The sequence below is a fragment of the Lampetra fluviatilis genome, chromosome 21 (genome assembly GCF_964198595.1).
Source record: "Lampetra fluviatilis chromosome 21, kcLamFluv1.1, whole genome shotgun sequence".
Classification (NCBI taxonomy): Eukaryota; Metazoa; Chordata; class Hyperoartia; order Petromyzontiformes; family Petromyzontidae; genus Lampetra; species Lampetra fluviatilis.
This window is the reverse complement of record NC_136295.1, coordinates 9,442,424-9,457,295: the sequence shown is the minus strand read 5'-3', so window position 1 is coordinate 9,457,295 and position 14,872 is coordinate 9,442,424. Positions and strand designations below refer to the sequence as shown.

At 45.3% G+C, this 14,872-nt stretch overlaps 1 protein-coding gene across 1 annotated transcript in view; it reads right to left on the bottom strand.

The window, feature by feature from the left end:
- The window catches only part of LOC144938213 (titin-like), a 335,325-nt gene that overhangs the window by 282,844 nt on the left and 37,609 nt on the right, over positions 1-14,872 (bottom strand). The window contains 11 exon segments of the mRNA XM_078866029.1: positions 473-1,255; positions 2,251-2,439; positions 3,402-3,530; positions 5,250-5,534; positions 6,803-7,034; positions 7,969-8,137; positions 9,642-9,783; positions 10,563-10,823; positions 11,517-11,777; positions 12,453-12,713; positions 14,087-14,350. Coding sequence (XP_078722155.1) covers positions 473-1,255; positions 2,251-2,439; positions 3,402-3,530; positions 5,250-5,534; positions 6,803-7,034; positions 7,969-8,137; positions 9,642-9,783; positions 10,563-10,823; positions 11,517-11,777; positions 12,453-12,713; positions 14,087-14,350 — 2,976 coding nt within the window.

Genomic DNA, 14,872 nt, shown 5'->3' with positions numbered 1-14,872 from the left:
TCTCGGGCCATGGCCGATATTAGTGGAGAGAAAATTGCGATGTATGATCCTGTGCTGGGGCCTCCTCTTCACCAACCTGCGCTGACCAGCATGGTGAAGTATGGTCAAACGACACCAATGGCCAACATGGTGTGGGGGACACTTTCTTCCAGCACTGGATTGACAAATGGTATTATTTATATGATATTACACGACATTTTATTATAATGTTAAATTTGTTAATTTAGCTTACTTGAAATAGCTATGATCATCCATAGAATACATATTGCTGAAATAATATTTGGTTCTCAGAGATTATCCCACGTTTTGGGGGAGTATCGTTCTAGTAAAAGTTTCAGATGGAATGATCGAGTGATACCACAGAATGTATTATTTGATGTGCTCAATCATTGTAAACGATATAGCGTTATTTGATTTGTAATACATTGATGTGAATCATTATTGGGAGATGACTATCTAATGGGAAAATCACCTTCTACTGTCAAAACAGCTTCAGTCTTCTCCTCTCCGGCTTCGTCCGTCGCAATGCAGGTGTACAACCCATCATCCTCGGGGTCCACATCCAAGATGGTCATGAGAAAAACGCTGCCATTCTGAGCAAATTTAATCTTCTGGCTTTCTTCTATGGGGCTTCCTTGGTGACACCAAGTGACCATGGGAAACGGAGGCCCTCGAACCGAGCAAATAAACTGTGCTGGCTGACCCATCGTGACCTTCTGATCCGTCAGTCCAAGAGTGAACTTTGGCTTTTTAAGCTTGGCCGCCCGGGAAACAACGGACACCACGGACTCACAGAATGCCTCGCCAGCGGGGTTTATGGCCTTGCACGTGTATTTGCCAGAATCTTCCTTGCGTATGTCTTCTATGATTACGTGGGTTTCGGAGAATATGCCAGACTCGGTTGTTGTGGATATCCTGAGACCTCTTCTTTCCGTAACTTCGTTGTCATCTTTGAACCACGTAATCTGTGGCTCAGGAATGGCTAAAATCTGAAACTTTAGCCGAACCAGAGTTCCTTCTTCTATGGTGGCATCTCCGGGTTCATAAACAAACTTAGGGGCTTGCATCATCTTGTTTTCTGTCTCGATTGTTTCACTTAAAATGTGTTTTTCCCTTTCTTGTGTAACCTTCTCTGTTACAACTTCACTTGTCTTTACTGTTTGAACTGTGGCAGGGGTACTTGGAGTCGATGTTGCCAATACTTCTTCCTTATCTGAAGAGGTCTGGCTCTTAACTAGAATTTGCTGATTGATATCTAAGTAATAGGAAGAAGAGAAAAAAGCATTGCCGTCTTATTGCACTGCCTGGGAGCAGTAACCAGGTTTAGCAATATAGTTGCAAAAATAAAACATTCTCATTTTAGTTTCTTAAAGCAAAGCTTTTTGGCATGATAAGTTAAAGGCAACATTGTGAAGACACCTCTTGTATTTCAGCAAATGCATTTTTGTTATTGCCATGGCATAATTGTGCAGCTTATGCTGTATTTTAGAAGATGAGTTCTTAGTTGATTAAATATACAGAGGAGCAGCCGCATTATAAAATGATGGCAGTGGAAAATGGCCCGGCATGGACTTACCTGGTTAATACGGTTAAAACGGTGGCGTCAGAGCGATGATTCAAGCTGGTGTGCCGGAGGCGTGGCTTCAGGGAATTTGTGACGAATGTCGTTATATTTGTGAAAAAATATTTTGGTGAGTGATGAATTGTACTAGATTTTCAGTTAATAGGGAGAACGCAAGTTGATTGTGACGAGGGTTTAATTTTAATGTGTTAGGTGCAGTTATAACAATATTGGTATAGGACATGGCTTTGAAATGGAATTGTTTGTTTCCTTAAAGGTCTTGAAAAAGTGGGAAATAATCACAACTTCCCCAGCTGATACATAATACACAGTACAATATAGTGACTTAAACAACATGCTGGTTGGTACGTACTATTTTTTTTTGTTTCAAAATACAAAACAAAAACGACAAAATTACGATCAGCTCCGAGCATGGCGTGATGAAATTAGTAATATTACCCAGGCTTTCAAAGCTGGTACAACATAATGAAACGGTTAGCCTTATTAATGTGTGCAAAGCATTAACACACACACACTGTTGCATTGAGTGAATACCAATTACACCTTCAACTGTGTAAATACAACAAAAACTAAACTTTTCCAAAAAGATTCGCACTTTCAAAAAACACGTGGGATGAAAATTAAAGGGCGAAAATATGAGAACGCAAATTAGGTCGTGGGTAAGATACCTTCGAGGTTGAGAGTAGCGCTGCACATTGCTTCCCCCATGGAGTTCTTGGCTACGCACTTGTACTGGCCTTCGTCCTCCGGGAAGACCTCCATGATCTCCAGCTGATAGGTGTCCTCAAAGTTTGTCATTTTGAAGAACTTGGACGGCTTGATCTCTTTTTCATTGCAGTACCAGGTCACTTCAAGATCTGTAGTCAACAAAAACAAGAGCTGCAACTATAATTTGTGTCGCGCGTTTATCACGGTCGGCTCAAAATAGCTGCGCCGAAGATGAATGCAAAATTTCAGGTCATTCAGGCTATTCTAATGTATTCTTCGTGTGCTGCAAATTATCAACGCTAAATTATTTATACCAATGCGATACAGTAAAAGCGTCCATAATACAGGTTTTTTGGGTTAGATCGCGTAAATATATAAATCTTTCGTTAAACCCGCCACCACCCAACACACCATTGTGTTGGAGTGCTGTACTAGTAACGAATATGCATGTTCTGTTAAAGTGACAAACCTCACTAATTGGCTGTGTCGGATGGTGGCGGGTTTAACGACATGTTTATATATTTACGCGATCTATCCCAACAAACCTCTATTATAGATGATATTGATCGCGAAAGCATACGTGTTAAACAGTAAAAGCGGCCTACTCGAACTGCTGAGACCACGAGTTAGAATCGAGGCAATCGCCCATGATTAAAACCGGTCCCCAAGTGTGGATAAGAGGTCACTTGATGGGATCTTAGAAGTAGTTCTGTGTTATCCCCTTCCGTGGGCCGTTCCCCAAAGTGGGGGTTCTGAACCACTCTGTGAGAGCTCCAAATGATCGTTACTTCAAACCACGCCACGATGCCAACAGCATGAAACGTCACGGTATTCGAATTGTAAATGTTGTGGGTTCATTCTCCAACATACCGGTGTGCTGAACTCATAACGAATTGGCACGTTTTGTTTTACATGACAAACCATACTCTAATTGTCTGTGTCGGGTGGTGGCGGGTTTAATGACACATTTATATATTTACGTGATCTCACCCCAAAAAAAAAAAACTCTATTATCGAACATGAATACAATTGTAGAAAAAAAGTAATTGTATGACTAAGGTAAAAAATACATATCAGCACAATTCTTGGCGAGAAAGGGAGGACAACGTACCGGTGCCTGTGACTTGACACTGGAAGCTGGCGGGGTGGCCCTCCTGTGTGGACGTGCTTTGGATGGGCTCGAGGAGCACTGGAGGGTTGGCTGGGACGGCCTCCACCGGTGGAGACACGGGTTCTTTGACTGGAAAAGCACGCAGAGCAAACCAACAACCCACGGAGATGCGTTATAGGTTGCCGTGCCGCGATCGATTGCGGCGTCGAGGCAAGCTTAGCAACTTCACTCGCGCAATTCACATTATTGAAAACAAAAATTGTGCATTCAAAATAAGAGGGAACACTGAAGCATGTTTACGATAATTGCAAAGTTATGTGCATTGAAGAGAGTATCACTTTTGATATGCAAATTATTTTGTCAAGGCGCTCTCCTTCCCCCTCCAACCCAGCTTAAATATACGCTCCAAGCTTGGTGGTGTTTCATTCTTCACCTGAGGACGGCTGCTTGCGTTGTAGCCGAAACGTCGTGAGAATTATTTTATTATGTTTTATTTTTATTATTGTATTATTTCCCTTCTACGTGACTTTATCGAAAGAACCAAGAAGATGAATCCCTGCAGTCACGAAAGCTTTAAATCGAAATTTATGAGAGTATCACTGTTTAATGAAACACATTGTCAACATGGGTAACTGTTGGCAGAACAAATAAGGTAAAAGTTCAAAGCTAAAGAAAAGATTATGTAACCATTTCAAAATTGCATTCATTTGGAATCGAATCACTAACATACAGGATTGGAAGGTGGATGTGAGTGGGTGTTTGGGTCAGGTCGGGTTTGAGGGGGGGGGGGGGCAAGGAGAAACAGCCGTGGACCTATTGGGTAGAAAACCCAAGAGAGAGAGAGAGTCAGCCCCGTAGCATTAGTGGGGTGGCTAAATTGTTTCAGTCAAGTCAAAAATACGTTGATTACAAAAAATGACTACAATTAAGCAAAGCGCATTGCAGCCCCTTTCCTCGTGAACAAAGGATGGTGAGGGGGCTAGAGCAGAATTCATGATATGCAAAATGTTTTATAATATTGTGACTAAATCTGTTGCATGTTTGTAAGTATGTTTAACAATTGACTGTCATGCACCCCCCCCCCCCCCCTTGAGTTTTTGTAATGCCTCACTAAATTGGGGGGTTAGCCCACTGGGTGCCCAAAACACAACATAATTTTGGAAAGCCACCTTTAACTTCATACAATCCTTGCGAGATAACGTGCGAGATGTAAACAAGAGATACAGACTTAGTGAGATGAGAGAGGTATAGATAAGACATTGATGTTTAGTCAGATGACTGAAGAGACAGAAAGAAAATAGCGACATGAGAGAGATTATTCGGCTCTTTTATGTCAGTTATCGAGTCATGTTTATGAGGATTTGGGTGGGTATTTGATCCACCCATATCGTTTGCATGAATGCGAGGCCCCTTGAGTATTTTGAGGCCCGAAGCGTTTTGCTTGGTTTATTTATGCCGAGCGCTGCCGCGTCCGCCCTTTAAAACAGTGACTAACCCACACTCGAACACTGGTTAAATATGATGACTTGTTTTACTTTGGGCCCCTTTGTTAATTTGTGCCTGACTTGACCCTTGACACGCTCTCATCTTATCACCTGTTTCTCTACCATCTTCCTTTTAACGCTTTTGATATCCTCTCGTATACTTTCTCCCCTCTTTTTTTTTACTCTCTCTCTCCCTCGCACATGTTCTCACCATCCTAGATAACGGCAAGGGAAGGACTGTTATTTTAAACGTGCGCGTCAACCATTTTTCTGTCTCACGTGTACTCTGGCTCCGTCCTGCTTCTGTACTGTCGTAAAAATAAAAGGAAAAAGTGTGGGCGCCAAAGGGCCACGGGACGCTCACCTTCGACGGTGAGGGTGGCGGCACAGAACACGGAGCCGTAGTCGTTGGTGGCCTCGCACTTGTACACGCCGCTGTCCTCCGTGAAGGTCTCGATGAGCAGCAGGGTGTAGCTCTCCATGTCGTGCAGGATCTTGGCCTTGAAGCCCGACTGCAGCCGCTGCTCGTCCTTGTACCAGAACACGGTGGGGTCCGGCTTGCCCGTGATGCGGCACGACAGCCGCGCCGGCTCGCCGGCCTCCACTGTCTGGCCCTCGAACGCGCTCAGCAACCGCGGCGCCTCCGGGGCTATACACGTGGCGGGCGGGAGGGAGGGGAACGCAGTTTGCAAGAGAATAATTTTTTAGACCGGCCATTTTCACCCCGTGTACATTGCAAAGACAGAGATCCCCCATATAGCCTGAGCAGACTGTTGAAGGCCGGCACGGCACATGAGGGGGTGGGTGGCCAACAGCACGCCCGGACGCCTGTGTTTCTCCAGTGGTGATGTTTACACACCACGTCAGGGACTCATTTGAGGCTGAGTCGACCTAGGGGAGGCCCAGGACCAGTTCAGATAATCGTCACCGGTGTTGTCCGTGAGCGGGAATCGAACTTGGGTGGCTGGGTTCGTAGTGCAGCGCGCTAACCGCTACACTACCATGAACTACATTACAGGTCCACACACACAATCATGTGGGGACCCTAGACGTGGGAGCATAGCAGTAAAGTACAACAGTGGATTATACTGCACTGCCCTCTGCTGAGGACATAAAACCCCTGGAGCTAACCTATGACATCCTCATATTTGCCATCTCAACAGATGTAAGCGGCAGTCTGCCTATGTTTAAACCCCCTTACCACACACTGATTTTGAAAATGAAAAAAAAATTAATCGAAACGTGCATTTTTCACGTGAAACGTTTTAAAAAAGTGATGTGATTAGTATTGGACATTGGCGTGCGGTAAAATTGCTTTTTAAAATTATCGGCAGCCTGCCGCTTCAATCGGTGATAACATTTGGCAAGTAACGAGGTTGTCGCAGGTGGCTGTTGTCCTGTAGATCTATAGCCCCACGCCGACGCCCCCCCGCCTTCGCCAACCCACACTGACCAGCGTGGGGTGACACCCGTTCAAGTAGCCTCCCCCACGACCCGCACGGTGTGGGAGGAGGCCCTCAAATGCAGTGGTGGGATTGACGGGAAAATAACTAAAAAGTGACTGGAAATGTTCTAGATTTGAAGTTTTCGTGATTGCAAGGATCCATACTCTTTTGTTCTTTTGGTAAAGTCACGCAGATGAAAGTAAAAAAAAAAAGTTTTATATATAAGAAATAAATCAAATTACGACGTTTCGGGCGCAACACATGACGGGCGCTTATGTTGCACCCTAAACGTCGTGATTTAATTGGTTAATTATTAATTTTTTATTTTATTTTATTACATTACATTTTATTTCTTTATTTTATTTTTTCACCTACGTGACTTTACCGAAAGAACCAAAGAGCATGACTGGAAATGCGGTCCAGTTGGCCCGGGGTGCGAGGCCGTTTTAAAACGCGCCCTGACCGAACTCACCGTTCACGATGAGGGTGATCTCGCTGCGGGATTTCCCGGCGACAAAGGTGTACTTCCCGGAGTCGGTCAGCCAGGACTCGGTGATGACCATGCGGTGCACGTGGTGCTCGACCACGTATTCGTGCCGCTCTTCCACCGAGAAGTCGACCTGCACGCCGTCCTTCAGCCACAGCGCTTCCACGTCGTCTTCATTCACCACAAACTCCACGACCGCCCGCTTCTTCTCCATGACCTGTTGTCGAGACACGCCAGCACGATTGATCGATTGAAATGCGTCACATATATAGGTGTACTGTACATTGCAAACAAATTTAGAGCAATTTTTATTCTATAGATCTTTTTCAGAATTCGGCCTGGCAACAAATGACAGTTCAACAAGGTGGCTTATCATCTTGTGGAAAATGTATAGCAGCCAAACGCATGTTGATTCTAAGTGTGGAGGGAAAAACCGGAGGACCCAGAGAAAAATCAATGTGACCACAGGGAGAACATGCAAACTCAAAATATACAGGTGTCAGGGTCAGGATTGAACTCACGGCTTCCTGTATACCAGGCGAGGTAGTTAACATCTCGCCACCGTAGTTCCCAAATACATTTGCTCTTACAAAAATTTCAGAAGGCTAAATTCAGAAGGGTGTAGCGGTGGCGCAGTGTTTAGCGCACTATGTTGTGAACCTTGCGCGCTGAGTTTAATTCCTAGCCATGGTTAACATCAGTGGTAATGTTAGTCATCTAAACCGGTCATGGATACCTCCCCCCACTTCACCAACCCGCACTGACCAGCGTGATGAAGTACGGTCAAACAACGCCCCACCCTCCCCACTATGTCTGACAGACGGATGTAATCTGTGAGTAGCGAGATATGTTGCTGTGTGGTTTTACACAAATATATTTGTGGGTCACTTTCGACCGTGACGCCGGCAATCACATGGCCTAATTTGCGGTTAACACACTCAGGGCATTAACCAGGGTGGCCACCAAGCTCAAACCGCTCTCACCTGTGCAGCGAGTGCCAAAAACATGCTGCAGTTCGACAAAAAACGTCAGAGTCAGCGGTGGATTGATCGTGGCCGACGACGATAACGGCGCGAACGCTCAGCAACGCACACGAGCGACGTGTCGCGCCGAATTCCGCGGGCCGGCCCTAGCTCGGGGTCGGCTCTCACCTCGACGAACATGGACGAGGGCCTGGAGATCTCGATGTGGCGCGCCTCGATGAAGAGCGTTGCCGTCGAGACGTTGCTGCCCGCCACCACGCTGTACGTGCCCGCGTCCGACATGTTCACCCGCGGGATGACCAGCTTGTGCACGAACCGCTCGCTTACAAACTGAATCCTGCACGAGAGCGGATGACGGGAGCGACAGTCGCACGCATGAGCACCAGGTTAATCCGCATGGGGCCAAGCTGCTACGCAAGAAGCTGTTTGGCAAATGATTTTTAAGTATATGGTCATCATACAAGCCCGTAATTTTCATTACAGTGTCCTTGCAACTTAAAATGCAGTCTATTGTCGATATGTTTTATTTGTACGACTAATGTCGGTGGAGAGGAACAACCATAATTTAGGTGGTGGAGCGCGATAGTTGTGTTAGGAGTAGCGGAGTGTCGTATCACTCGTTGTGATGACACCTCATTCGTATTTGTGAATGGGGCATTGAGTCGTTATATGCTCCATGGTCCGTTCTAGGTGCACACTGGATATTTTATAGCTTTCCATTCGTCCTCTCGAATATCCAGGGTAATCAGGTGTCGATTTTTACCGCGTAAAACAAATCACGAATAATACTATACATATAAACATTAGGCTATGAACGTATTTATTGCCTATGTAGAATGGGGCTGAAAACGCAGAATGTGCTGTCAGGTTTGAATGTTTCTTAAACAAATCAGTTCACGTGCTGAACTGTTTTTCAGGCACATGCATTACTGAATTACTGACCTCCGATGAGTTAGGATCAGCGATATATTAAACCGGTGTGAACAAAGAAATTTCATTTATTTGGTCGCGAGCACAGTTAACCAACAGCCTGGATAATCCCGCTCATACAAAACTGAGAGTTAACTGTAGCTCATTATGAGATCGCTTGTCAAAAATATCCTCGGCATATAATTGACATTAAGTTATCTGTATGAATTCTAGATTTGAAGCTTTCGTGACTGCAAGGATTCATACTCTTAAGTTATTTTGGTAAAGTCACGTAGGTAAATTTTTTTTTACAAAAAAGCCAACACTGCCTTTAAATAAAAACACGTATATTTAGGCGTGGTTCTCACTATGACCTATCTTCATAGCACATCTTCACATCATGTGAATTAGGACGGTGATAAACGATACTTATATTCAATTGGCATAATAATTGAAATTTTAATGTCACATTTGTAGACAATTGTGACACTGGTCGTCATGGTAAAAGGGAGGGATCCATTCTTTTCCCGGATATGGTGTAAGTCGGAGTGTGCCATGCTTTGTGTTCGCTCGTGGTTTTTCATTATTATTAAAGAATTGTTTTGTTAAAAGAACATTCTGAGTACAATCATCTTTGACCACATTAGTCAGTAAGGTGCCGAATCAGAAAAGAGACTGCAACATTTAAGATATTGACTGAATGCTCCTTGATTATCCATGTGATTTTTTTTAGACCTGAGACTGCAACACAAGCAATCATCATCAGGTGTGGATTTCACACCTGATGATGACTGCTTGTGTTGCAGTCGAAACGTCGTGATAATTTTATTGTTTCATTTTTTGTATTATTTCCCTTCTACGTGACTTTACCGAAAGAACCAAGAATATGAATCCGTGCAGTCACGAAAACTTTAAATCAAAATGACAATTACCTGTCGCTTGCTTCCAACTGCTGGCCGTCCTTCAGCCACTGAACTTCAATGTTCGGCTCGGAGATCTCGCACGAAAAGGAAGCCTTTTTCTTCTCAATCACCTTGATGTCCTTAATCTGTTTCCTAAAGTCAATGTGTCGCGCTAAGGGGGGGAGAACACGTGGCAAACAGAAAGGTGACCGTTACATAACAACAACAACAACAACAACAAATCACTTTTGCAGTGCACGACACCCATCTCAAGTCTTGGGTGATAGCTGTTTTTTTTTACCGAGCAATTGTTACGAACAATGCTTGAGTCGGCACAATTAGTTGTGGTCAAGAGCTCATCACGGCTAATTTCATTGGTGCCATTGCACCTCGCCATCCCTTCCTTCTTTCGCTAGATCCCCGTGTCCTGGTGTGCTGGTCGTTGGCTGACGGCGCACTGAGAACTATCTACTCCTCTGCCAACGTCTGTCCTGCCACTGGTCTAATGGGGACACATCTGTGTTTGTCAATGGTATTATCACCGGGGGTTCCCACTTAACCTGCGGTGACGTCGCTGTCACTCCTGGAAGTTCGGTGATCATCGTGAAATGCCGACGTTACCCAGGGTCCCACTAACCTGCCGTGGGATGCCAATTGTCACTGCTGAGGGCGAACCTAACGTGTGTGGTCGCACTACACGAGGAGCGAGGAGTCCCGCAACCGCGGACCAAAGTTATGTTTGCCGACCACTCTCAAAACATATCCGGTTCGCGGTGACAAATCTCCTACGACGAGGACACGGGGTGGCGGGGGGGTGTATGCTTGTACGTTGAACTACATTCACGCCATACGTAGCCAACCATGGTAATCGGAGGTTCGGGGGAAGGACAACTAAAAAAACCTGCGCTAGAATCAGTTGCAAGAGTGACACCAGCAGATGAGATAACCGACCTTCGACAAACAGCGTCGACGTCGTGGAGGCTGAGCCGGCCACGAAGGTGTACTCTGCCGCGTCGGCAAAGTGCACGTTGCGCACAGTGAGCGAGTGGGTGATCGTCTTGGTGCGGACGACATAGCGGTCGGTCGACTTGACCTCGACGCCATTCTTCAGCCACTTGTAGGTAATGCCCTCGTAGTTCACGTTCACCTCGAAGGTGATGGTGTCCTTTTCCTCCGCCTTGATGTCCTTCATCATCGAGGTGATGAGGATCGCTGCAGTGGGGAACACGTGCGGATTCATGGCCCGGGTTGTAAGCGCATCGGTAAGCGGCAACGCACGAATTGGCCAAGTCAAAGCTATTTATTTGGGGCAAAAAATTGGTTAAGAATTTATCTGCTTTTCAAATAATAATAAAATGCTTTACTGTGATTTTTTTTTATGCATTGAAGTTAGTTTAGTACTCGTATCTACGTAATGTATGGCAACTAAATCACTAAGAATGAAAATATAATAAGAGCATATAATAACGTATTTTTTTAAGAGAGTGAAAATAATTATGTTTGATACATGCATGCAATTACGCGCGTGAGAATGTTATGATTTGACACTCATGCAAATCGCATGCAATGCTACGAGATGCTACTTTTACATTTTCACCTGAACGGAGCGAGCGCTGCAATTCAAACCGGAGCGAAAACGCGACCACAGGACAACGCGGTAACACACGCTGCGGAAACACAACTCGACTCTCAAATCAAACCACGACCCTGAATGCTGACGATTCGTCGAATCGCTCGAGAGAGGCCGACCATCACAAAGCCGATATTCACACTCGGCGTAACAAACCGACACGAGTCTGACGAGCGACAGTAAACTCCCCACTTAAACTTTCTTCTTTACTTCACCGGAGCTTCAAGGCCCACACCGCGGAAGCGCGAGACCCGCCTTCCCGCCGTGCCACTTACGGTTGACGGTGAGGGTGGCGCTGACCCTCTCGTTGCCGCACACGAAGGTGTACTCGGCCGCGTCCTCCTTGCCAGTGTTGACGATCACCAGCTGGTGCAGGCGGCCCTGCATGACGATGCGGAAGCGGTCCGTGACGTCGATCTCCACGCCGTCCTTGAGCCACGTCGCCGGGATGTTCACGTGCGACACCTCGCACTCGAACGTCGCCGTCTTGGTCTCCGGCACCTCGACGCTCTTCAACGTCTTGGTGATTTGCACGGCTGCGAGGAGGGTGGGGGCGGGGGTTGGTGTGGCAGGAGGGCCAGACGGCAGAGAGCGGACGCGGTGATTATTGCTGAATGTGCCAGCCAGTTGCGTTCGTTGGCAAACGCGTCTAAGCGGAGGACTGCGTGATTGGTTATTGCGCAGGTGCCACTTGGCTTAGTAGTGGAACGAGAAGCTCGTTATTGAAAGGTTACCAGTTTAATTTCCTGCTTGGGTGGTTGACTCAGCACCTAATCACTCCAGGGTTGATACAATCAATACCACTTTGTGCGGAAGTCAACAGTGGTTGTTCCAAGGTTTTAGACTCGCCACCATCATAGGAATTTGGACTTTCTACCCCTGGGCTGTAAACAGAAAATGAGCACCAATGCCTCAAGGCTCATTTGAACAGGAAATCGCTTTTCAATTTCCATACACTATGCTCCCACACCTCGGGTTATCACGGTTGGCCACGTGCGGTGCGAAAGAAGTTCAACATACATAAATACAGACTATAATAACATCTCCTGCAGAAGCTCCCAGCAGCAGCTGGAGCAAAACGTCGGGACATCATGCCAAACAACAAATGGGACAAACCAACAATTCATATCAGAGAGAGGGAGACTGATACACGGTTATAACAACTGACCGGCGGGACATGGTCAAGCGGTGTGACGAAGAGACCGACTTACACTCGACAAAGAGCTTTGCGGAGGTCTGCTGCTGAGACACGACTGCAGTGAGGTCTCCCACGTCCTCTCTGTTCAGGTCGAGGACGACGAGCTTGTGGATCTTTTTCTCCACCACAATCTTGTACTTCTTCCCTGCGGCGACGGGCTGGTTCTTGTGCAGCCATTTCACCTCGACGTCCTCGTGTGACAGGCCCAGTTCGAACGTGGCCTGCGAGTGCTCCAGTCCAGTCACATCCTTGAGCTTCTTCAGCACTTTGATGGCTGCAAGTTGGAAAATAAATACGACAAAAGCTGTACTTTAACTCTCGCTTTGACAACTACGACGCATTCGGCAATAACACTGTGGCGCTAAAAAGAAAGGTTATCATTGGTGATGTTTTGGGCAATGCTCCTATTTTCATAGCACATGAATAGAGAGCAGGGTGATGTTAATAAGAGTTGGAGACTGCCTTTAACACCATGGGGCCTGGTGAAAATGACAAATTTTTTAGTTTTCTGATTCGGCATATGATTAGTTACCTAATAGTAGCTATTGAGTACTAGACAAAAATCAATAATAATAAAAATACGACTAAATAAACTAATTTCTCCTACAAGTAAAATTAGAAAATGTTTCTGTGGAAATGTTTGTTATTCCTTCCACAGACAGCTGCAGTTTTGACAGAAAAAAAATATGCATGCACTATCTTCTTGGTTCTTTCGGTAAGTCACGTAGAAGGGAAATAATAAAATAATAAAAATTAAACATTATTTTATTACTTCCCTTCTACGTGACTTTACCGAAAGAACCAAGAAGATGAATCCCTGCAGTCACGAAAGCTTTAAATCGAAATGCATGCACTAATTAATAGAAATACTAATACGAGTATTGTTCTTTATCCAGGAAAGCCTCACTGAATCTCGAGAGTCTATTACGGTGGCGTCCTGCTGCACTGCGATGTTTGGCCAAATCGAATCGAATCTAAGTCATAGAACGCCTTCACTCCAAGGCGCTTGACGTAGCTAACAAAACGGTGACAGAATATGATGATTTAGAAGACAGGGGCGTAAAAGAATTGAGGAATGAGTGACAGTGATAGAGGGGTACTTAGGGATCACGAAAGGGTAGGGGAGGAACGTGAAGGAGTGGAGGGGCGAGGGGAGGGAAGAGAATGGGTAATAGAGAATGGGTGAGGCGTTAAGAGAGGAATGGAAGGAGGTTAATGTACAGGAGGAAGTTTATTCAATGAATACGAGCCACCGTAAGCTCCAGGTGTGCATGTTCAAGATCCCGTGACATTTTCCGAAAAAGGGGAGGCAATGTTGCAATAATGGCTCACATCTTTTGGATAAAACCCACAGTGCAATGTGACTACACTCATCCGTGAAACATAACACATTTTGTGATAGCCATGGACTATGGGAATTGCCCGTACACCAAACGGAGAATCATTGCGATGTGCTGTACTAATAACAAATTGGCATGCTCTGTTTAAGTGACAAACATTACTAATTGGCTGTGTGGGGTGGTGGCGGGTTTAACGACACATTTATAATTACGCGATCTAACCCAAAAAAAACCTCTATTATGGAGAATCATTGCTGTTCATTATAAACCTGGAAATAAACATAACCGTCATTTTGCTTTAATTTACCTTCCACGTGAAGGCGGGCATTGGCGTTAAGTTTCCCCAGCTTGAAGTTGTACACCGACTCGTCAGATGGATTGCAGTTGTGAACCCTCAGTGTGTGAACCGTGCCGTCCATGGAGACATCATACTTGTCCCCGGATGCCAGTTCCACTCCGTTTTTGATCCAAACTCCACCCTTGACGTCTGCCTGAGACAGCTCCAGTGTGAAGGTCGCAGTCTGAGTCTCAATAACCGTCTGGTTCTTCAGGGTCTTCTTGATTTTGACAGCTGAAAAAAGATCAATGTGGTCAGAATCGTGTCAGCTATTTTTTGCACGACTACCGCCTTGGAATTATATTGCTGGGAATCTTTATGCAGCATGCCATCAGATTTAATTACAGACCCTGAGTGAATCGATGGAAGCCACAAATAATCGTATTGTCTTCTAAATTTCGAAAATTGTTCATTGAATTATGTCAATCAGTTTCAGTTATTTAAAAGGGCAGCACAAGGTTGTTCAATACCTATAAAGCGTAGCGCTATTGTAGGAACATTAATTTAAAATGGCCCATTAACTTAGAGGGGCACCATTTGCAGATTTTAAAAAAGAAATAACTAAAATGTGGCCCATGCAATATAAGCAGATGGCAGACCACTTAAGTACGTAAAAAAATATCACGAAACAAGGAAGAAAAATCATGCATACGCATAGCATCTGAAACGATTTACAATGTGACGGGATGGAAGCAACCTCAATTCGAATGATGCAGCGCCCGACGCAGAGACGAGTGGAAAGAGCGCTGCCAGGGG